General features: G+C 42.3%; 1 protein-coding gene across 1 annotated transcript in view; it reads right to left on the reverse strand.

Annotated features, from left to right (window-relative positions):
* The window catches only part of LOC144822413 (lysosomal alpha-glucosidase-like), a 993087-nt gene that overhangs the window by 167412 nt on the left and 800562 nt on the right, over nucleotides 1–25113 (reverse strand). Inside the window, exons 21-22 of the mRNA XM_078679897.1 lie at nucleotides 18961–19010; nucleotides 14338–14496 (exon numbers count right to left, since the gene is read on the reverse strand). Of these exons, the coding sequence (XP_078536023.1) occupies nucleotides 14338–14496; nucleotides 18961–19010 (209 nt within the window). The remainder of the gene's footprint in view (nucleotides 1–14337; nucleotides 14497–18960; nucleotides 19011–25113) is intronic.

Below are 25113 nucleotides of genomic sequence, written 5' to 3' on the forward strand. Positions count from 1 at the left end.
AGCTGTGTTGGAGTCTCAGTCCAGCTGATTCCTGTTTACCCTATGCGAGGAGGGATGTCCAATTTGTGACCAAGATGGGGACCTATATACAGTGTCTTCAGGTTTTTGGGAGTTAAATCATTCAGTAGGGGATTCTTGGGAGAACACCAGCCTTATGCAACTAGGTTACAGAGCACATAGTAGGAGTACAGTATACCCTATACTTATATACCAGCATATATACACTGTTTTAGCACAACAGTGGAATTGTTTATACTTTTCACTGTTCTTGTATTGCTAATCACTTTTATCAGCTTCTGTCTATAAATCATTGCAGCGCATATATTTTTTACAAGAATCACAATAGTTCAATTAATATTGAAAAAGCCCCTTTGTGTTTTTCTTGTGTGCCTTTCTGAGTGAGCACAAGTAACTGAGCAAATAAGTTCTAGATCTGTTACCACGTTTCCTTGGGGACTCAGGGTTGTCATGTTCTGTGGTTGCCCAAAGCCAATTTTACCTTACCAGGTTAAGAGGTACTTATGGTGGCACTGTGAGCTAGCAGGTCTATAGGCCAACATATCCTGAGGGGATGCATGGAATAGGTCTGGCATCATCCCAACATTTATGTTGTCCAACAAATCGACAGTTCCTACTAAGAAAGTGGAAACTGTACATCAGTGTGCATGACTGACGAGCACTGAATGTGTGAGCAAGCATGTTACATTGAATCTTTTGCACACTGCTCTAGTAACTATGTTCTTAACACTTTTTAAAGGGAGGATATAATTTCAACTTGAATTGACAAGTGTCCCTATTACTGACATAAACCTTTCAGAGGAGCACGATTTTTTTAGCCAACATCAACTTTTCTTCTCCTTGATGCTATATTTTGATAATGTTTAAGTGTGACATTATTGTGTATAAAGTACAATATTTTTACCATTTCCATATTTTAAATATGACAGGAGGGGGGCAAGCAACAAGGCGGGACAGTAGGAACAGGAAGAGGTAGCAAGATCACAGAGGGCATGAGAGGGCAGGATATATGGGGAGAGTAACAGGGCCGGAAAGCTGCACAACTGGCCCTGGGAGCAAGGTGGGAGTTGTAGTAAAAAGCACCACTCCTGATTTTGTTAAAGGATGACGATATTGCAGCACTGCTGCAAAACTGTCCCCCAGTGAAAAACCATCGCCCACGAGCAGAAAACAGGCACCAACCCCTCTGGCCCACCGGGGAAATGCCCAGTGCCCACTACAGCCAGTTCGACCCTGGAGAAGGAAGATGGCAGCAAAACACTGGTAGGAGTGAGAATCAACACAGGAGGGGGACAATCAATAAGGTGGGATGATGAAACCCGGGAAGTAGGAGCAAAACTGCGGAGGGAATGGGCAGGGCAAACATGGACAGGAAGAGGGAAGACTAACTGCAAAGCTTTGGTAGGAGTGCTAGGAATTGATAGTAACTCTGGATGTGCACGGACAGTGGAAGGACACTGGCAACCAATTCCAATTCCAATTCCAAAAATTCTTTATTTCGGCCACAAGGGCCATAAAAGATGCAATAAAAAGCAATACATACATTTAAAACACAGTATATACAATAAAAGAGGTCCTGCTAGGCCTGCATAAGGTACACGAACAAAGTAAAGTAATCAGGGGGACATTTTCTTCCTTATTAACCATGCTGCCATTAAAAATTTTGAAACCGCAAACACAATATGGCCCAGAGTATTGGTCTTCATAACCCTGTAGGCCTGTGGGAACTTCCTAAAGCCCAAATTCCGGCACAAAGGTGCTATCCAGCGCCTCCTCGGGCTCCGGTAAGCATAACAACCAAACATTATGTGCAGATCATCTTCGTCGTGGGCTTTACAGCATGGGCAGAGTTTGTCACCCCCTGCAGACCATTTGTAAGTAAAAACTTTGGTAGGGAGTGTACCAAACCTCCATTGCAGGAACAATTTCCTCGCTAAAAGAGGAAAAATAAAATCCATAAAAGGTTCGAATACATACGAATTTTTGGATTCTAAAAAACGTCCCGTCAGGGTGCCACTGTCATGAGCATTAACCATAGCAGCAAGGTGTTTATTCTTGGACACTGGCAACCAGAAGCTGTAGTTGGTCCATGCTCCATGGCATGGACTGACACCCAAAGAAAAGATAAGAAGAAGAAGATGCCTGGGAGGAGCTGACCAATGCAAATCAAAGACATAAGAGTGAACTGGAAGCTAACCAATGTAAGTAACAGGTGGGCTCCAAGCCCTTTTCACATTTTTTTTAAAGTACAATAAACTCATCAACAACACATGTACTGTCCAGGGGAGACCTAAAAAGGTCTCTCAAATATTCTAGCCCTTTCAGACATAAAAAAATTAATGTGCAAAAATACTTTAAAGTGTTTTACAAAGGAAAGTATCTTTGCTAATCTTCACAGTCCCTGGGTCTTCACTTTTAAACATTACATCTTTTTAAAGTTTATATCTGCCACAAATGGAAACTAGCCCTGAATAGATAGTGTAAACAAAAAATATTATAAAGTATATGTTTATGCCATAGACTTACTGTAAGGAAATGGGGTGTATAATAGAGTGCAATACACCATTGAGAACAATTAGGCTTCATTTGTCAAATCTTTAGCTTAAAAGGAACAAGGATAAAGCATATAAACAGCACCAAAACAATTGCAGAGGAAATACACGAGAGACACAAGAAATCTGAAACCAATTTATAAAAATTGGCTTAATATTTACATATTTTTAAACATCACCTCAAAAAAGATCCACCAGAGGGATCCAGAGATACAGAGTTTTACAAGGTATAGTAAATATGCACTTTTTACCTAACTGTGAACATGCATTGGCAAATTCAACAACAAATGTGACACAAACATTTTGAGGGAAAACTTTGGCTTACTGTACTGCGGTTACTTAAAATTACTTTGGGCAAACAACTCCGGCAGGTAGCCAGTCAGGGGGACCAGCAAGGTCCTCAGAAGCACTTACCTTAAAAGCAGAATCAGCCACCAGTCAGTTACAGGCACTTTATCTCTTTGCCATTGACTCCTATAGAAGTGGTCCTGATGCAAGGGATACGGGATGCAAAAGATGCTCAAGGATGCTATGGATGGAATGCAGTCGACTGGAGTATTCCTGCAGCTACTCCTCAGTCCATGCCTTGGTGAGGCAGTCCTGGCCAGGGGGTCAACGTCCCATGAAGTCCTCTCTGGTCTGGCAGAAGTGCAGTCGGCACTAGGCTATGGGTCGCCTAGTATCGTGGTCATGGGCAAATCCTTCCTTGGGAGACCAAGATGCGCTCTGATGATTCTTTCTGCTCCAGCAGAATTGAGTGCAACTTCAAGCGTCAGTTGCTGGGCCTTGGTGCTGCAAGGTTACGAGGAGAGGTGATGAGAAGATCTGGGCTACCCACTCCCCCAGGCAGGCTTCTTCAGCTATTGTGGCACTGAACTAAGAACAGGAGGTCAGCCAACTGACCCATGGAGTCTCTTGCTTCAGCTCAGCTCAGAATGAATTCTCGACAAGCAGGACACTGCAGATACAGTCCCTTCTCCTTTGCTAGCCACCAGATTCCACAGGCGCAGTCGCTGTCGGTGCAGCCTTTCTTTGCTTTGTTCTTTGTGTCTCAAGGCAGTCCTTCTTTTGGCCTCTACTCCAGTCCATTGAGATTTGAGTTCTGGGTGCCAGGGTGCTCTTTTATGGTCTGAAACTGCACTCAGGGTAGGATGAGGTTGGTGACTAATCGACTACCGATTCCCTCTCTCCTGATGACCACTTCCTATGACGTGTGGCATCAGGCTGTCCCAGAATGCATCATTCTGGCCACTTCTAACATGGCAGAAGCCCTCTCTTAGTGTACATACCTCCCAAGCCCCATCCCCACTGTGGCTATCAGGGGGGATGCACGCCCCTGAAAAACTGGTTTGGCAACTGGTTTCCTCTTCCTTCCCGAGTGCCAGCCTGTATACCTAAAAAATAGAGAAGCCCTTCTCTCACATTTTCCCCATTTGCCCTTCTAAGGTGGCTTCTTAAGTTTAAATGAGACAAAATCCTAGTCATAAAGTTAGGATTTTGTCTCATTTAAACTTAAGTTTGTCTTAAGTTTAACTTAAGACCAAAAATTAAGGTTGATTGAGACAAAATCCTCACTTTAGTACTCCTAAATGCCTTCTGTGAATACCGAAAGTCGTAAAGTTAGGATTTTGTCTCAGATTACTTTTGTGAATCAGGCCCTCAGGGTCTAAACCCGTGTGCAACCAAGGATGGGCACAGAGGATTTAGGGCAACAAAGTGGCAACTCTATGAAAGTTGCACAGTGCAACAAGGTTTATATAAATCTCAACTTGGGTATCAAGTCAGGCTTAATGTAACGAGTCATTTGATACCTTACAGTATCAACTTTAGTAGTGCCAGTGGGAAGTTAGCAGGGCTGCTGTGGCATCCTGCAACTCTGCACTCATCAATAGGGCTACTAGCCTTTACCACAGTAAAAAGGATCATTGCTGTTATTTACTGTTGTAACATGTCAAAACATGTTTCCCTTTTCAATATACAGCACCTTGCCTTGGGCCTTGCTACCCCTACCTTAGGAGTGACTTACATATATCACAAAGAGAGGACTTGGCTTTGCCATTACTGTAAATAACAAAGTTGAGCCAGCAGTTTAAAACTGCTCTTCGAGTTTGCAGTGGCAGTCTAGGAGCCATGTTTTGCCCTTGTCACATCCAGAGTGGCCCCACCAGTGCTGCAGTTTCTGAGGTGAGCTACTAACTTACAGGCTCTGGGTACCTTGGGTACCATTTACTAGTAGCATTTCCTGGGTACCATCTACTAGGGACTTACAACTAAGTTAGCTAATGCCAATTGGGTATCAACAAATCAAACATACACTCTACGGTCAGTGCACATGCACTGAGGTCTGGTTAGCAGGCCTCAGTGCACTCTCAGAGCCAAAAAGCAGCAGCATCAGTCCACAAAAGAGGCGTTTGCTTACACTTACTGCTTACATTACCCATAAACGTTATACAAAAAAGGGTGTTTCAGAAAAAAACCTCATCATAAGCTTACCTGGAAAAGAAGTTTAAAACGTTGCCATTAAGTGTATAAAACTGCAGACACTGTAAGACTGTCAGATGGGTTAGTCTGTCCCAGTATTTGCATAAATAATTTAAGTAGCACTATTTTATTTCTTTTATAGCGCTTCGTCGTGAGGTCATGAGGTCATTTGCATATTGTCTTACTTGGTCAGTCCCCCCACTTCTTTTTATCAAAACCCCTTCCCCTTTAAGATTGGAAAACAAATATTTTTCAAGAGCAGCTGCCTACAACTAAACACCAACAAAACAGAAGTACTCATCATGGGACCAAACCCCGATGCCTGGAACGACACATGGTGGCCCCCCCGCCCTCGGAAGCCCCCCCCCCCCCCCGGACCACGCACGCAACCTGGGAATCATCTTGGACTTAGAGATCAAAAGGGACCGCCAGATCAACTAGTCTCATCCTCCTGCTTCCACACCCTCCGCCTCCTACGTAAGGCCTTCAAATGGATCCCCCTCGAACGCAGAAAAACCGTCACTCATGCCCTGGTCACCAGCAGGCTCGACTACGGAATAAACAAAAACTTCACCCGCAAGCTACAGAACATCCAAAACGCCGCCGTAACCTGCCAAAACACTGACACATCACTCAGCACCTGCACACACTCCACTGGCTTCCCATTGAAGCTAGAGTCACCCTTCAAGATGCTAACCCACGCTCACAAGGCCCTCCACGACACTGGACCAGCATACCTGAACAGCCGACTCAAATTCAACGCACCCCAAAGGACCCTATGATCAGCCAGCTCTCCTACGCCGTGGTCCCCCGCACCAGAAAGACCAGATTGGGAGGCCGCTCCTTCTCCTTCCGCGCGGCCAGAGCCTGGAACGACCTTCTGCTCCACCTCAGACAGATAACATCGCTCCTTATCTTTGCAAGAAACCTCAAAACCTGGCTCTACAACAGACCCCCTCCTTGATTGACTGGAACCTCCCCTCCCCACCCCCCCCCCCAGTGCCTTGAGACCCTTACGGGTGAGTAGTTGCGCTTAACAAACACCTGACTGGTTCCATGGACCACTGCCTACTCGTAAAAGATGAAAGTGCAAAGTTTTATTTTTCCATTTTAAACACATCACGTTTTCCTTTAGAGAAAATGGGCTGCATTAAAAAAGAGTGCTTTATTAAAAAGCAATAACAGACATAGGGGTCTGCTGACCTCAGCAGGCCACCATCCCTGAGATGGCTGCGATTCCTAATGGGTCGCAAATTGCAAATATGCATGAGGTAGGTGTATTTGCGATCCACCAAAAATAGCTCATGAAACTCAGAAGAGTTTCATACATTAGAAATAATGATTGCCTAATTCAATTCAGAGAGAATAGCAAGTCTGAAATCGGTATGTATAATGTTAGTACACCTGGACCATAATTCTTTAGCATCTAGGCACTTTGCCATACGTTTTAAACTCCCTCAAGAGACTGCAAAATTCTGGTTAAGAGGCACTGTTTATATGAATCCTTCAATAAGCCAATCAGCGTTTATATTATAACCAAGTTCAGGTATATTGAAAGGGTTGAAGGGACTCATCCCGCCGCCCTCCATGGGTGCTGAGGTGAGGAGGTTGTCATGCTGATTTTTGTCTATCCTGCAGTACGTTTATAGAAACCTGCGAAGGCTCAGCTGCTCGTGTGAATCTCACATTGTGCAAATGTGCCTGAAGACTCCTGCTATGTGTTTTTTGTTTCGAGTTCACCACCTCGTCGTGCTGTGTGAATGTTGCAGTTCCCTGATGGTGCAATGTAGCTTTCCTCATTTGCTGACCTGAAACGCATTTTAAAGTAGGTCTCGGCTGCTGGAGCTTTGCATTATCGTCACAGCCGTGCATAGCGACTGTTTACAACTTAACGAGTAACATAACACAAAGCAAATGACTGACTGCGAGTCCAGAGGCGAAGCAAGGCCTCTTCGGCCCTGATGCAATCAACGACAAAGAAACCCACTGCCTCCCAACTGCGATGGAAAAGATCGCGATAATTGGGAAGCAGTGGATTCTTCTCGCATGTGGGCCCCGGTGCCACTGCAGCTGTTGCCCTAATGAAAGCTTCGACCATATTCCAGTCGTAGAGTTGCTTAAATGAAGGCAGCATGTATTGCTCTCCTCAAGAGACAGGCTGAACAAGGTATGTGATGGGTAGATGAATGGAAACTATCAGTCTGATTTATCAAGCTAAATTGCACTTGCAAAGGGCAAGATTCTCTGAATCTTGCCTTTTGCGAGTGCAATTTTTGCATTTGGGATTCATCATCCCAAATGCAAAATTCGCTATTAAAGAATTCGCACATTTGCGAAGAATTGCATTTAAGGAATCTCTATTTGAGATTCCTTAAATGCAATTCATGAATCATTTTAAAATTGCGAAATTGCAATTTTGGGCCGCTATTTACTGAGAGGTCAGACCTCGTGGTAAATAGCAAAAACTTAGAAAAATGCATTTAAATGCATTTTTCTAAGTTGCATGTTACACACACACATGTCCTTTGGACATGTGTGTGCGCAACACCAATGTAGATTACATTTCAGGAGTGCTACAGGGTGTCCTTTGGACACCCCTGCACCCTTGAATTCGCATCCTTATTTGCGATTAGCTAATTGCTAATCGCAAATAAGGAATAACTCCCCATTCATTCCTATGGGCCTGTAGGCCCATAGGAATGCATGGGGAGTTATTCCTTATTTGCGATTAGCAATTTGCTAATCGCAAATAAGGAACATGTAGGAATCGCAATATTTTTTGCAATTCCTACATGAATCCCGTTTTGCAAGTCCTTAATAGCGATTCCTTATGAATCGCTATTAGGGGCTCGCAAAACGGGAGAATGATGAATCTGGCTGTAAGCTCGGTGCTATGTTAAGCTGCTAAATAAATAAACTGCTTCTCTTTATCTTTTCTGCTATGAAAATTCCTACTTGTATACATTGGATTAATAACGCAATAAACTTTAAACTACTAATAGCACCGATGGGTTTCCTGTCCTGCTAATGCTCATGTAGGGTGTTCATTAGAGGTGGGAAGCGGAAGCAGAGAACATTCATGGCGAAAGGGACGAGGCGAATGTATCTCAAATGAGGGGAAGTGGAAATAAAGTGCTTGAAAATGACTGCCTCCGGGATTCTGTCTCACTGTGGTAATTTGGCATGTGCCAAGACAGTATGGGTTTGGTTGATTAACCATTGGCGGGAAACATCCTTTACAACGCAACTTTTACCACGCAGTGCCTTTACGACGCAACTTTTACAACGCAAACCATTACAACGCATTGCGCTGGGGGGCGCTCTAGGATAGAGAATAAGTTTAATTCACTATCCAACACCTTCCCTAGTGTCCACGGGGACTGGAGTTGGAATAGTAAATTAAAGTATTCACTATCCAGCACCCCAAAGCGCTATGCGTTGTAAAGGTTTGCGTTGTAAAAACCACGTTGTAAAGGCATGCGTGGTAAAAGCATGCGTTGTAATGTCATACATCCACAATTGGCCCGTGTGTATACAGGGTACAGTGAGATTGCCACTTTCTGTAAAAGCTGTGGCCTCTAAATACAGGGTGGATGGAGTGAGACTTAGGAGAGTGATTGATAAATGTACTAGCCTATTTGTAGAATATGCAACAGGCATAACAGTTCGATGGCCACAATGAATGGCATATGTTTGAAGTTCAGATGTACTACACCCCAGGGTCCAGATTGTACAAAGTGACTCGGCATGTAACAGATGTGTGTACCCACTCTCTGCACCCCCTGAATTCTGTATACCTTCTGTAATATGTATCATCCTATATTTGCGCCTGTACTTTCTCATGGGGGTTTTCTTTCATTTGCATGGGGTTAGGAGCTTCTGCAAATAATACAGTCCTTTGCCTTTACGTTCACTTCATATTACAAAAGTGGGCACAGAGACAAAGAAGCACACTGTGCCTCACATAGAGATACTGTAGAGTAAGTGCTCCCCCTTCACCCTTGCAGGGACTTCTTGAGAGAGGGATATGGAGTCCCTCGGACCTCCCAGGTCATCTATCTAAAGGGGGTGCAGTCACTCACTGCACTCACCTGCAGTGGAGGTTCACTGGCCCCTTCTTTAAAAGTGAGGTCAGGTCCCCGCCAGGCCCCGACTGGTAACCCAAAGCTGCCCTGGCAATGTTGACGGACCAGACTCCCTGCTGCTTTTGTTACAGGGGGCAAATACAGCAGCACCGCTGTAAAACCGGTCCGAATAACAAAAACAGCCCCCACCCCTGCAAAATCGGCCCCCAGCCTTCCAGCCTACCGGGGAAATGCACGGTGCCTGCTTCGGCCAGTCTGGTCCTGGAAACTATCTGTAGTCAGCTGCGGTCGGCAGTAGGAGTTCCTGCAGGGCGGTGACGTGGGGAGGGGGAGGGGCAGGGTGGGGGGTAGTAATGTATGGATTACGGAGTTTAACAGGTAAGTAAACCTATACATAAATAAAACGAATTTCGTTGCACGCACTGCATGACCAAATGCGATGCAGTGCACGCAACGAAATTTGTTTTATTTATTTATATGTTTACTTACCTGTTAAACTCCGTAATCCATACATTACTACCCCCCCCACCCTGCCCCTCCCCCTCCCCACGTCACCGCCCTGCAGGAACTCCTACTGCCGACCGCGGCTGTCTGTAGTGAAAGCTGAACAGGTGTCTTCAGCCATTTTGCACTGCCCATGTCTGCACTGTGACCAGCACATTGGCTGCGATAGGGAACCCTATCCCAGTCTGCACAAAGCACAAACACTTACGTGTGCACCATGGCACAGAGTGGGACTGTGCAGCCTAAGTGTAATGCAGCCCAAGGTAGATTCAGAGTTAAAGTGTTTTTGGGTAGTGTTGTTACAGAGTTGAAAGCACTGGGTATGGAGGTGGCAAGTTAAATTAATTTTAAGTTGCTGCGTAAGTGTGTGTGTGAGTTTGTGTGAATATGTGTATATGTAAGTGTGCATATGCATAAACATGTGTATATGTAAGTAAAAGTGAATGTCAAAAGCATGTGAAGTCACTTCCCCTACCACTGGCATTTTGATGAATTGACGTCCTCAAACAATGGTACAGCATGAGGGTTGATTGACACCAGGGAGGATGCTCGGGGGCACTCAGAGGCATGGTAAATAGAGATAAGAAACTTTACAAAGTTGATTTTTTTTTTAAAAATAGCAATTCTTGAGTGTCTATTTCATGCCTCAGGAAAAAAGCACCATATGCAGCCGAAAATCAAATAGCGAATTTTTACACATACATTTTTTTTTTAAATGTATAAAAGAAGTAAACAAAAAATATAGCACAGGAACCATCACTTTTCACAGCCAAAGAATGTATGCCATGGGGATGAGCTGGGTTGTCTTAGGCTGTGTCTAAATATCTAGACCGAAACGCGTAGGGTTTTACTGGTAGCTGTAAAGAGAAAATAAAAGAATATTCTTTTACCTACTCGTGAGTGCGTTCCAGCTTGTTTTTGAAGTATTGTGGTGGATATATATATATATATATATATATATATTAATATCCACAACAAAGTTTACCCTAAAAGAGGAGCCTCTCACTTGAGAAATAATTAATACCGACACTACAAAGTCCAAAGTGCAGCGCGAGCTGCCACGCCCACTGGGGCTGGATTTCATTCTTTTAAAGGGTGCGCTACGGCCAGCTGTCTCCATTTTGCAGAGCCTTTGATCAACTGTGAACAACACGAAACGCGTCAGGCTTGAACATTGTGTGCAGTGATGCGTCCATCTTCGCATGTGAAGCAGCCAACATTAAAATAATCCTGAATATGTCGCCAGTAGGTATATATAGTTAGGACCTAGTTACCATAGGAAATTCCGAACATTCTATTGGGAATAACTTTGGCGCTGATTGAGGGATCTGCCTGTAATTTTCCTTAAATTTGCCTCGCTCCGCTCCTTCCCTGAAAGTTTCGGGGGGACTCGTCAAGCGGGGGCCGAGAAAAAAGGGGGGTCCCAAAACGTGTTTTCCCCATGTTAATTTCCATAGGGACATTCTGACAAGGCTACAGCTCGAACGGCTGAACGGAATTACACCAGATTTGGCAAAATGGTAGGGACTGGTATGCAGCAGTGCCTTTAGTATGTTTGGTGTAAATCCCTCCAGTAGTTCTTGAGAAAATTGAATTTGAAATATTTCAAATGGCATTTTCTTTGGGACCTTTAGACACGGCTACAGCCCGAACGGCTGAACGGAATTACACCAAACTTGGCAAAATGGTAGGGACAGGTATGCAGTAGTGCCTTTTCTATATTTGGTGAAAATCCCTCCAGTAGTTGTTGAGAATTTGAATTTGAGCAAATTATATATCTATATGCGCTCAACATTCTATTGGGAATAACTTTGGCGCCGATTGAGGAATCTGTGTGTAAATGTCCAGAATTTTGGCCAGCTCCCCTCCGCTCCTTCCCTGAAAGTTTCGGGGGGATTTGTCAAGCGGGGGCCGAAAGGGGGGTCCCAAAACGTGTTTTCCCCATGTTAATTTCCATAGGGACCCTTAGACATGGCTACAGCCCGAACGGAAAATGGAATTACACCAAACTTGGCAAAATGGTAGGGCCTGGTATGCAGATGTGCCTTTGCTATGTTTGGTGAAAATCCCTCCAGTAGTTCTTGAGAAAATTGAATTTGAAATTTTTCAAATGGCATTTTCTGTGGGACCTTTAGACACGACTACAGCCCGAACAGCTGAACGGAATTACACCAAACTTGCCAAAATGGTAGGGACAGGTATGCAGTAGTGCCTTTTCTATATTTGGTGAAAATCCCTCCAGTAGTTGTTGAGAAAATTGAATTTGAGCAAATTATATATCTATATGCGCTCATCGTACGCGCACCGTACGCGTACGGTACGCGTACGGTACGCGTACCGTACGTGCACGTGCGCGTACCCTTACGTGCACGAGCGAGTTTCATCAGTGATGTCATTTGAGATGTCATCAGTGATGTCATCAGTGATGTCACTGACCATGTCATGAATGATGTAATATGTGACATCATCAGCAGTGGATTGCGGGTGCGCGAAATATAGTTAGTACAACTAACTATATAGGAGCAATTTCAATGGTTTTTTAAATGCTAATTCCTAACTATATAAGGCCTGAAACCTATGGTTTTTTAAGTGAATTTGCAAGGTTTTTAAAATGCTAATTCCTAACTATATAAAGCCTGAAACCTATGGTTTTTTAAGTGAATTTGCAAGGTTTTTTAAATGCTAATTCCTAACTATATAAGGCCTGAAACCTATGGTTTTTTTAAGTGAATATATATATATATAAAGAAATCACCATTTTGATAAAAAAATTTAAATCGGCACTCTTGTGAACTCACTACACTTCATGTGAGTGATACAATCAACTACGCATTTTGGCTGCCAGAAGCAGCCTTGTTCACGACGATGAGTGCCATTTTTTACTTTACTTAAATACATTACTTCAATTAAACATAAAAAGAGGACGATTACTGAGGTGTCTCAATACACTCTATCAAGTAAACATCAGCTCCATTTTAGAACATGCAAATACATCGCTCTTCATGCTTTGACTGAAATTTCAAATACAGTTATTACTGTTTTCTGTATCTTTCGAATTTTATAGCAAGCATATGCTCTCTTTTTCATGGCTAGTGCCCCTAAAGGTGTATTTATGATATCCTCCACGTAATTATCTCTGTGCTAATTCCAAAGTGTCAACAGTGTTAAAGTGTTTAGTGCCTAAAGTGTTTTGCTCCTATAAAGTGCATAATGCAAAAAAGATTCTTCTATTTCATCGTCTTCTATTCTATTTACAATTTCCTATTGGGTTTCAGTTGAACTATTTCTTTGGCCCTCTATTGCTAACATAATAAAGCTCTTTACAATTACCAATTTCTTTGTTTGTCTAATATTTAGTTCTATCACAAATAATATATAAAGAATAAATAACTTAAAATCTATAATGTAATTACTTAACTAAAGTGCTACCTTATTTTTAAAGTGCAAGTGCTCATTTTCACACCCTCTCCTGTTTATGTTCCATTAATATTACATTCGCTCTCAATGAGGAAAGTGCATCTCGGGATGTAATTTTTAATAAAGGCAAGTAAAAAGTTCTTCATCCATATTAAAACCATTAGGTTCTTTGCTATCTGGCTCCTAGATGAAGACACTTTCTAGTTTCCTTAATTCTTTCTCTCTGCCCCCCCCCCTCTTCTTTGTTTGGGTACCTGTCTTATACAACTATATCTCATTTGTGTCGGGTTGCTCTGATGTTCTTTCCCGAAGTGCCTGGCTACAGGGTAACTACCGTCCTTATTAATTATAGCTCTCCTATGCTGCAATATTCTTTTATGTACTGGGAATGTAGTGCTCCCTACATATATTTTTTGACATGAACACTTTAGGATATAAACAACAAACCTTGTCTTACACGTTAAAACCCCCTTTACTTTTACAGTTTTATTAAAAGCTGTTTTTAAAATCAAGAAGTTTTCTGAATGTTGACAGGCTTTGCATTTTAAACATTTCCTAGAGACCTCTTTTTGTTGGAGCCAAGTTTGTTGAGGTATACTTCCTAAACGGTAACTTTTCACTAGATAATCCCTTGGTGATTTGGATTTTCTATATGTTATCTTTGGATATTTCGTTATCGGTTAACCTATTACTGGATCTTCCTTGATAAAGTGCCAGTGATTTTTTAAAATTTGACAAATTTTCTGATGCTCTGTACTATATGTTGTTATAAATCTGTGTGTATTCTGTGCTACCTTGTTTTTAATTTTTACAGCAGTTTTCGATGGTTCAAACAATACATTGGCTCTATTCACACTTCTTACCTTCTGTGATGCTACTGCTAGAATTGTAGATGGGTATATATGTATTAGAGAAATAGAAAGAGAGAGTACGTAATAGAGGAGTGAGAGAGAAAGAGAAAGAAAAGGAGAGATCAGAAGATATGGAGATAGTGAGCTAGAAAAAGGTAACCCACATATTCCAGGGAGTTGTCATTTACAGGACACAAGCAGACATGATGGGGGTGAGCAAGGATGACTTCTGTACAGCATAAATTATTCATCAATATCACCCCAGTACACGAGAAAAGAACCATGAGGAGCTCAATGTTGTTTTGGCCACTGTGTAGCAGTAGATAATATAAAAATTATTTAGCATTCGGGCAATAGCCCACAACACCCACAGAACCCCGCCCCCACATCCTAGGAAGCACACACGAGTGCCAGCTTCCTAGGACTTACCCTATGTTCCTTGTAGTCTATGTCACTCCTGGATACTGGACTCCCATTCACAGTAATCGAGGTAGGTCTTGAGGACAAACCAAAAACTTGAATGGTGCGATAGGTAAGAGCATCAACTTCTCTGTATCCATTTTCAACAATTGTCGTACTTAATACACCCTAGACATAAATCATAAAAACGTGCATTTATTATTACTGATCACAAACATTAACATTTTATCACATAGTGGCCAGCTTTCTTTGGCTGTAGAAGTGTATTTTCTTTATTATCATTTACATACTAATATTTATGAGGAAGAGATTTTAACTGTACCATACTAATACCCCAAACATTGTTAACTACAAGAAGTAAACTATCTAGATTTATAGTGTGCAAACTTCTAGGTTCTCTCCTTATTTGGTATAAAAAAGCCAGAAAACATACAGCTATTGAAGGCAGGACCCATGCCTGTAGGTTAGTAGAAAATCGCTTTGTCAAAAGAACAACGTTCGGTCAACTGTTTTTCAGCTTTTTGTTAAACATTAAAAAGGTCCCTAAGCAAGAGAGAGAGAAAAACAGAAAATGGGAAGGTGATAAAGGGAACCCGCAAGTGCTACAGAGGGAGCAGCAGGGAAGGGGATTGGGGTGGGGGTGAAACAGTACCTCAATCAAATCAGGAGCAGATACAGGCACATATTAATGTTAATGGATTTGTGCTCGGTCCCTGCGCCACAAAAATAACCGGAAATGACATTTGCATGCACTGGCCAATTTTAAGGAGCGGTTAAAGAAGAATGGCATGAAGACAACAAATGGTAAGCAATGGGTGAGCTCAAAGTCCTTTTTTGTATACAATATTGTCTCACAAGCGAGATGCATGCACTAGCGCATGCACTCACAGGCTTGACCCAAAAAGGAAAGGAGGGCATATTCAGAGTTAAGAACACCTCAGAACACCTTGGTGCAAAAACATCCACATTTTTCACTGTTAATTCTGTATGTGCTATATACTCGATTCTAAATCTGGTCATTCACTGCTATAATGTAGGAAACAAATGTTGTTTCCAACTATTGCTACATCATAAAATAATTGCAGACTGCTTTAATAGGCCTCTCTAGAGGAGAGGCGAGCACAGCTATAGGGGAGTTTGGAACAGAGAGTGGTGGGGTGGGTGGCAGGTAGTCAGGTATATTTTTTTACATTTGGGACAAGTCATGCTTCATGTGGCTTCCCTTGTGGAGCAGTTTAAAATTATAGATGGGTAAAAAGTAAATGAAGAAGATGCTTTCACCTCATGGTTCTGAATGACATCATAGACAGCTCAAGATTTGCTCTCATTGTCTATTTCATGTCACCCAGAAACACTCTGAAAAAATCTCTTTCATTCACTTTTACCCATCTATAATTCAATGTCATGTAGAGATCTCAGTGAGAACCGCTATGATCAACATCAGCATCCACATCTGGGGGCATATTATCAAGGCGGTTTATCTCCGCTTTTTTGGCTTTAAAAGCCAAGAAAGCGTAGATACAATTATCTCCCTAATACCTACCTGTCGCTAACACCAGTTAGCGACAGCTAGTAGGAGATAGCGACCATCTTGGGCCCCACTTTGCATGTCAGTGATATTTATCACTAATGGCATGCAAAGTGGGCGTGCCAAGATGTTAGAGACTGGAAACAGTCGCTAACATCGCTATCTCCTATTACCAGTAGTAATGGTACGTAGTGGGGGCGTGCCTCCAGTGGGGGGCGGATTGTCTTTGTCTCCGATAATTTACAATTGAGTTTACTCCTTTAGTGGTATATGGTATATGTAGCGCATAGCAGTTTAAACGCTTGAGGTATTCTAGCAAAGGAGCCATGGGGTTTGGAGCCTTGCAATGTGGCAGCATGGTGGTAAAACCACATAGTTATGTTCCCCAAAAAAAATCCCAAAAAAAAATACATATATATACAGAGCTAACCTTTCCTCAGTGTTCCTGCATTGGGAGCCTTGCCGAAAGCATGACCCAGTCAGTCAATCGCAGCTAATTGCAGAAGTTGCACTGGTTGAGACAGGGGAGCACAGTGAAAATTACAGCCCAGGCCCTCCGTGTCCCAGGATGCATCATACCGCAGTCACAAACCAGAATTTTAACAGACGTATTGCTGATGATATTGCTGGAATAGCGTGTTGTCTATAGAAACACAGTTAGTGTTTCAGTCTCTTTTGTATTAGGGGTGGGCAAGTACCAGGCTTTCATTTTCTTGTTATGACAATGCTCCCAGTCATGCATGACTACAGGTCACTGGGCTCATGTGCCCTACCTACGATAGTTTTAATCAGTACTTCTCACAATTTCACGTAGTTTGCTAGAATGTAATTCCCTCGGTGATACTTTGTCAGGAATATTTTGCACACCACTTCTCCAGTTACATGGACACAATTAAGTTAGGTGGTGTTTCAGCCATACCTGTCGAATTAACTTATGTTGCAGTGCTTGATCTGAGCAACATTTCTAAGGTCTGGCGTCCATATCGTATATATGCAATCATAAGAGTTAGCCTCCTCAGTCGCAGATAATATATGCGTTTGATTTCATATAATAAAGGCGGAAGCACACCAAGCATTAATGGCTTGTTGATTCCAGCAATTGGGTAGTAAGGTATTCCTGCGCAATGTCTGATGGTTTAGGTGTCTTGAGTGTAATGATTTGCACTGTGCTACCAAGGGAGTCCAGATAGCCACCATCCTATACTGCCTGATTGCAATCTGTTATAATTGCATAAAATACGTCTTTTTTGGTTGGTGTCCCTGAGCAAAAGATAATTTCTCTCATATAAATTCACAAAGTTCATAGGTCAATCAATTCAAACAATGACAATTATCCAAATAGAATGTCCGTGGTCTGTTTTATTCTTCCTTGATTCTTTTACTCTTCTCAACATGGACTTGTAAGACAGATTTCTCCAAAAGTGTATATCTAGTATTTAGATCACAACACTACAGCCAACATGTATGTTTAGTCTTTGGTACATCCTCAAAAAGACTTCATCAGGGCTACAGCAACAATTTCTGCACTATTAATTTCCGTATTTGTATAGAAGCGAGTAAGGACCACTTATCAGTAAATCAAAAAGACACACATCGCTATTCGCCAAACATCATATTTCGTGACGATATTAGTCTCCGTCAGTATGACATTTCCACTTGCCTGTGTTATCCGCAATTCAGTGGTCTGAATACAAGACCACTGTCTATACAAATACGGAAATTAATAGTGCAGAAATTGTTGCTGTAATCCAGGAAAAGGCATGGCTTGGCTGTTCGGGCTGGACTGTTCCCATGAGGCACAGGGTCAGGCTGATATGCCTATGGCCATGTCTGAACTGGGGTGGCAGAGTGGGCTAAAGAACGGTGATGGATTAAACCCAGATCTGTTGACTGGGTGTGAGTGTTTGATTGGTTCAGATGCTCAGTCCATCACCACCCCTTTTGTACTACTTTGTTTGCCATAAGGTGGCAGGTTATGCTCAGACGTGAGTCCCTTGCTCACTTTGCCACTGGATTCAAGCAAGCCGGGCTGAAGACAGCTGAAATGCCAGAAACCGGTCCTCGGAAGCTTGTTTACGGTCCAGGAAAAGGCATGGCTTGGCAGTTCGGGCTGGACTGTTCCCATGAGGCACAGGGTCAGGCTGATTTGCCGATGGCCATGTCTGAACTGGGGTGGCAGAGTGGGCTAAAGAACGGTGATGGATTAAACCCAGATCTGTTGACTGGGTGTGAGTGTTTGATTTGTTCAGATGCTCCGTCCCTCACCACCCCCTTTTGTACTACTATTTATGGCCTAATTTCCTTATTGCCTTGACATGTCGGCCGAGTCGGCCAAATGCAGGTTACTGTTTTAACACGTGGATGACGCCGAAGGGTGATGCTGTAAATATGTTATATGTACAAGTGGAATACTTTCACTCTCGTAATGGTTTGTGGTGATTATATGATTTGACAAGAATTAAGTCTACGCCTTGGACAACATATCCGGCTTCTGTGAGTTTTTGGGCCCCGTGGGGGCTGAAAGGTGTCAGAAGCGGTGGAGGAGTGAGTGATACGTTGTGCGCACACTATATGGTTAGTGGCAAATGTGTCTAGAAATCAGGCAGTTGTATTCTCTTGCTTGAAAGTAGAATGGTCCAGAAACATAAATTAAACAGTCAAGACATAATAATAAACTAGAATATTAAGGTACCTTCGTTTTATGGACTGCCTAAACAAAGAACATCATGTACAAGCTATTCTCCACGATTCTAAAGTGACTCAACCCTGCTTTTATGTGGATGACGTCCACCACAATTAAACGCGTAAATCATTTTTGAAGGGAACTCCTTCACAAAGTTACATGCGGGCTTAAATGTATATATTTAGCGAACAATCTAAAACATGCTTTTTACTGCAGTCTAATTTTACCAAATCCGACATGAATTAAGGTAATTTAAGAACTGAATCATGTGTCGGCGCACAGTAAAATGTCTTGCCTGCCAATTCTTAGCAAAACACACAAAAAGGCTTTATTTATAAACTTAGATCTTTATGGCAGGAATGTCTCCAGCTGCGATGAAAGGAAATCCATACCTGCGCAAATAATGCTTGCTGATACTTACATTACTGAATCTATATTCAGCCAAGAAATATATTCCGTTTTCAATGGGATCTGTCAATACATAAAACAGGATGTGTGTTACGCTTGTGTCAACCAGCTAGGAATGCAAAACAATTGAGCCTTGAGTAATCTTAACAAGCGCAGGTACACTGTGTGCACAGTTTATTGTTGCAATAAGGAAAATTGTGTACTCAACTGATTGGAGGCGGAATGGATTTTAACAATATGCAGAATACCGTGCCCCCCACGCAGTGCTCTGATGTCATAGAATCCCCTGCTGGCTTCTGTTCTTAAAGCGTTCAATATACAGAGGTATTGTTGTGGTTATTAAAGGCAACCTATCAAAATACAGGCTCTCATTGACTCACACTTCCATGTCCCTTCTCGTTTCCCAAGATTTCTAGCCTCTTTTTAGCTCCCGTGTAGTAAGACGTGAGCTGTGCATTTACCTCCACCTAATTTAACCCCTTCCATGCTGATGACGGCCCCCGGCCGTCATGCATCACAGTGCTCGTGTGCTGATGACGGCTGGGGGCCGTCATGAACCCGCCCACTCATTAGAAGTGCCGCACAGGCACAGAATCGTGGCCGCGCCCAAGGGGTAAAACATTCCTTTAAAACAGTTACAGACTCCTTACTTTTGGTAAGTAGTGGCGTTACAAGTGTTGAATTAAGGCTGTCCAATGTTGGCCCGCGACAGATGGAGTCATTCCTTGCTTTCAAGAAACGACTGTCAGGGCCTAGCTTTCAATAGTGTGGTAGGTGCAGTGGTGCAGTGGCATTGGAGCCAAGGGGAGTGAAGGGCGTACTGCACCTCAATTATAGTTGTTTATTTGCTACCGGAACAGGAGACTGGGGCCAATTCTCCTTTTTTGAATGTGGACGCATGACTGGCTACACCTCTCATGGCTATGAAATAGTTATCAATTAGAGCATGAGTGTTGATCGCAGCTCCAGGAGAGCAGGATCCATGCCATTGTCTTCAGAAAACCCATATGAGGCTTGTGTAGTTACCCAGCAGGCACTAGGGCCATGATTTCAATGGTGCTGTAGGTACAGTCGCACCGAGCCTAAAAGTGGCAGGAACTCCTTTAAACGCCAAATATTGCTATATTTAACTACTAAATAAGCAGACACAAGTGCAGTTATCTAGCATGCGCAAGGTCAGGATTTCAATAGTGTGTAGGTGCAGTGGCAACAGGACCAAAAGCTTTAGCACCGCCACTAAACACTGATTATTGCTATATTTTACAACTGAACAGGCAGTCACGAATGCAGTTATCTTTCAGGCACTAGGGTCATAATTTGAATGGTGAAGTAGTGGCACCAGGAAAAAACGTTGTCAGAACTCTAAACACATAATATTGCTATATTCTACTACTAATAAGACAGTCACAATCGCAGTTCCCTTGCAGTTAAAAGGGGCTTGATTTAAATGATGCAGCAGGCAGGTGCAGTGGCCCCCGGGGCCATAAGTTGTCAGAACTCCTCATATCACCTAATATTGCTATTTTCTTCTACTATACAGGCAGACACAATTGCAGTTATCTTGCAGTCCAAAGAGGCTTGAGTGGTGCAGCAGGATCAGGGGCACCAGAGCCAAAAGCTCTAGGGACCCCACTAAACGCAAAATATTGCTACATTTTATTACTAATGAGGCAGTCACCTAGCAGGCACTAGGCCCATGATTTCAATGTTACTGTAAGTGCAGTGGCACCGGGGCCAGAAGTTGTAAGAACACCTTTAAACACCAAATATTGGTGTATTTAACTATTAAATATGCAGTCACAGGTGCAGTTACCTTGCAGGCACTAGGGTCATGATTTCAATGGTGCAGCAGGTGCAATGACACTGTGTCCTAAAGCTCTAGGAGCCCCTCTAAACACCAAATATTGCAATATTTTACTACTAAACAGGCTTTCACAAGTGCAGTTATCTCATAGGCAATAGGGTCATGATTTGAATGATGCAGCAGGTGCAGTGGTACTGGGTCCAAAAGTTGTGATGACCCCTCCAAACACTAAATATTGCTGTAATTTGCTACCAAACAGGCAGTCACAAATGCAGTTATCTTTCAGGCACTAGGAGCATGATTTGAATGGTGCAGCAGGTGCAGTGGCACCGGGCCCAAAAGTTGTCAGAATTTCTCTAAACACATAATATTGCTATTACGTTAATGAATTCCATTGTTAATTCCATTTTTCAAAATTTGCTAATAATTACTCGCGTTATACCACAAGTAACAACACAATATATTGCCCAAGTCATAAGACTTTAACAGACTTTCTGTAACTTATATTGTACAACTACTCAATAACTTACAACAAAAACAGCTTATTATTAACCATATAGGCGAAACCTAATGCATTTACTAATGCTTGTTTATTATACTAATATCGAACAATATTACTTTATTCGCTATTAGTTGAATACAAAATTGAGTACAAATAGCTGGAATACGACTTTCCCCTGCAGCTGAAGTAAGTGATTTTTTTTTAATGTGCGTGCTTCCAGTTTTGAGTCTGTTTATGTAGGAGAGAGTGTGTATGTGTGTGTATGTGGCAGCAGAGTGTGTGTGTGTGTGTGTGTGTGATGAAGGGTTAGAGATTTGCTTAAGTGCAGGACTGGAGTAGTTAAATGTTAATGCCATGTTTAAGGGAAGGGCTAAGTGTGAACAGCAGGACTGGGAATAGGTTAAGGGTGTAGAGAAAGAAATTACAGCAATGAAAATGCTAGGAATTAAGCCAACTTTAGGTTTTTGAAAGAGATCATATTCATTTAATTTCAAAGAGGGGACAAGAGAACACGGGGTGGGCACATATGTCGTTTCATGTCCAGGCTTGTGAAGGAAGATTCATAGCCAGGGCTGTGAAGAAGTCTAGTACTGGAACAGACATTTACAGGCTAGAATGCTATCCCAGTTGTTTTTATATGTTTCAGAAAAAATCAAGGTCTAATGGAATTGCTTTTCTCTGCGTCAGTATGCTATTATCCTTCAGTGATATCTGACTACTGGGGTCTCACGTGCTGTCGTTTTGGAGCTACGCATACTGGCCCACCAATAATAAAAACACCAACCACGTGCATTTTATACAGCACCTAATAACACAGTTTTACACGTTTTAAAGTTTTTGCTATTACCCATTTTAATGATACTCATTTGATTGACCTCAGAAGAATGAAGGGCTAAGTCAGACAAATAAATGGGTTCACGCTTTTGACCGTTGGGTGATTTGAGTTTTCTGAACTACCAACAAAAATGAAGATAATCTCTAGCGAGACTCATTAAATTTGTCTCATATATATTCTAGAGCAGATGTATTCATTTTAAGTTTAATGGTCATTTTTCATGTGTTTAAGTTAGCATAAACAGGTCTTGATATTGTCGGGCCTTAGACTGCCTTTAAAAGAAATGCCGTCTTATTCTTCACATTTGAAGGTTAGCCTGTTTTATATTACACACATTCTGAAATGTTGATTTATGTCATGTAACTAATCAAGTCAGTCTTATGATAACCCTGTCACGTAATGTTGAGAGTGTTCCTTTTCACTCCTCTGATACTATAAAAAGTGCCTATTTTTGCTCTGAAACTTCTAGCAAACATGTCCCTATGACAGACTTCTTTGATTCATATTAATCTTTTGCACGTCCTTTCTTGTCTTTTAAACTGGTCCGTCCTAATGTCAGTGTGCTATATTTTTGATTTCCAGACTTTGGTTTGCTTTAATGAAGGTAGACTCTATGACAGTCTGCTATTTTAGTCTACAGTTAGATTGTATTCCTCTTGACTTATGATATACATTGATGTGATTTGAACTGATTAACCAATTTACTTTTTGCTTTCTGTAGTGATTCTTACATTTTTAATAAACCTAGATAGTTTGGACTTTAAACATTGTCCTGTGTAGTTTATTTGCCTTGGGCCCATTTCCTTTGGGGCATTGTCCGATCCTGAGTATTGGCCTATTAGCATTTTATTGGTTCAACATGCTGACAATGTCCTAAAAATGTGGCTCCAATGTATTGTTCTTTTATATGTAGTGGTGTGTCACAGACTCCTCAGCTAGCTCATTAATCAAGAAGAACCATTTTACTTTGTCAGTCATCAGTGAAATGACAGCCAACCAAGCTGCATACTCAAGGCTACAAATCTCTGTAGCAACAGAGGGAGTACATTAGAAATGAGTCACCCATTTAAAGATAGAATCATAGCAGTCTTAACCATAACTTGCACTTGTTACACTTCAGGTGTATTGAAATATTCACGTAGTGCATTTTATGAAAGAGTCAGCTGTTCAATACAAAAGTAATCTAACTTTAGAAAGACCAACTTGTCATTATCTTTTTAATCCAACAGCGGGAACGATAGAGTTTAGTGGTTGTAATGAATGAATGCTAGCAATTTAAGATACCTTAGCCTGTGTGTATGTGCATGATGCGTAAATCTAGATGTAGCCTTATAGTCACATATTTTTCTGCTAATTTGGCAAAGTCAAGTTTCATCTTTATTTATTTATTTATTTAGTTTCTTATATCGCGCCAGAATCGACCCCAATGGGGTATCTCCGCGCTTACAGACAACAAAACTGTTACAATACGTTACAGCTTTGGCAATAAGAACTAGTTACTTACCTCCAGTGGCACTGAGTCCAGAAACTTTTGCGTAGCAATTCCCTCCAGTGTCGACAGGTGGTGTCATGCAATATTGTGCCACCTTTTGCCACTCCATATCAAGCGTACGTGATGTTGGGACCAGCATGTATGCATCACCTGCTCATGCTGGTTCCAGTTTCTTTCTGTGCGTTGTCTTTGCCAACAGATGTGGAGCCTTAAGAAACCATCATTAAAATAGTGTGCAGACTTTCAGGATTGGACAGAAATGGGGAGGTGGGAGGGAAGGTGAGAATTATGCGATTAGATACAGTCTCTACCAGAAAAGGTGTTACCAAAGGTAAGTAACTTTTTCTTCTGATAGAGACTTCTAACTGCAGATTGCTCACCTTTGAATAGATGCCAAAGGTGTACCCTCAAAATGGTGGGTCTTGTACATGGTTCGGACCAAGAAATCTTGCAGGACTGAACAGGCAAAATGCCTGTCCCGCCAGACCTGGTTATCTAGGTAGTAGTATTTAGTTAACGTATGTTGGGATGCCCACGTAGCAGCCTGACAGATGCACTAGTGCAATCATCACAGCCTTTACAGCAGTGAAATGAGCACACAAACCCATAGTGCTCTGTTTTTTGGCCATCCCATAACAGGTCTTGATAAAAATACATAACCCCCCCACTGTGCCTACTCCAGCATGGCATGCAACCTTCTCAAATATGTACATCTAATAAGACAGCAACACATGTTGTAGTTTTGTTGTCGATGTTGGTCACAGTTTTATTACCATTATATGCATAATCATCTCTTTTCTCACAATACACTGGTCATACATTTTTATGGCCCTGGTCATAAATCAACACTGCGACCTGTCATACATTGCAAGTCATAAATCATTTGCTTTGTTTGTTATTAATCATTTGTTTGTCATAAATGATTTGCACATCCGAGGTTCGCAAATCACCCGGCAGTTTGTTGTTCCGCTCTTTTGCAGGCATAAATCATTTCTTGCCTCTTTTGGGGTCATAAAATTAGTCTGTTGGTTTCCACCCTCCTTGCGTGTGAGGGGTAGCCTCTCCCTGGAGTTAGGCCCCAACTTGCTACCTTGTTAGTCTCTTTTGTGCCCTTCCATCTGGTGGGGTCTGGGCTGCGAGTGCCGTCTCTGTTTGCTACCCCCTTTTGTCAGGCCTACTCACCCTGCTGTAGGGCTTCCAAAAGTGAGTGGCCCTCCTCCTACACAGCGCCCTGTCAGTGTGTCTCCATAACCAACCATTGTACCCACTCTTATCTGCCACCTTGTGAGGGGAGTGGCGCCTTATACCCCCCCGCAATTTTCTACTGCCAAAGGCGTTTGCTTCCTCATTGGCCAGGTGACCTCTCTGATGCGATTCTGGAACGAGGGGGTTGCACCCTCTTACTTCTGGGCACTTCATAGCACCCAAACCGGATCCTTCCGGGGCTACGGCATCAGTTATGGCATCAGCCTACGAGGCCCCCTTCAGGGGCGGCCTCTGCAAATCCATCCGAAGATGGTCCTCTTCTGTACT

The sequence above is a fragment of the Lissotriton helveticus genome, chromosome 1_1 (assembly GCF_964261635.1).
Source record: "Lissotriton helveticus chromosome 1_1, aLisHel1.1, whole genome shotgun sequence".
NCBI classification, from domain to species: domain Eukaryota; kingdom Metazoa; phylum Chordata; class Amphibia; order Caudata; family Salamandridae; genus Lissotriton; species Lissotriton helveticus.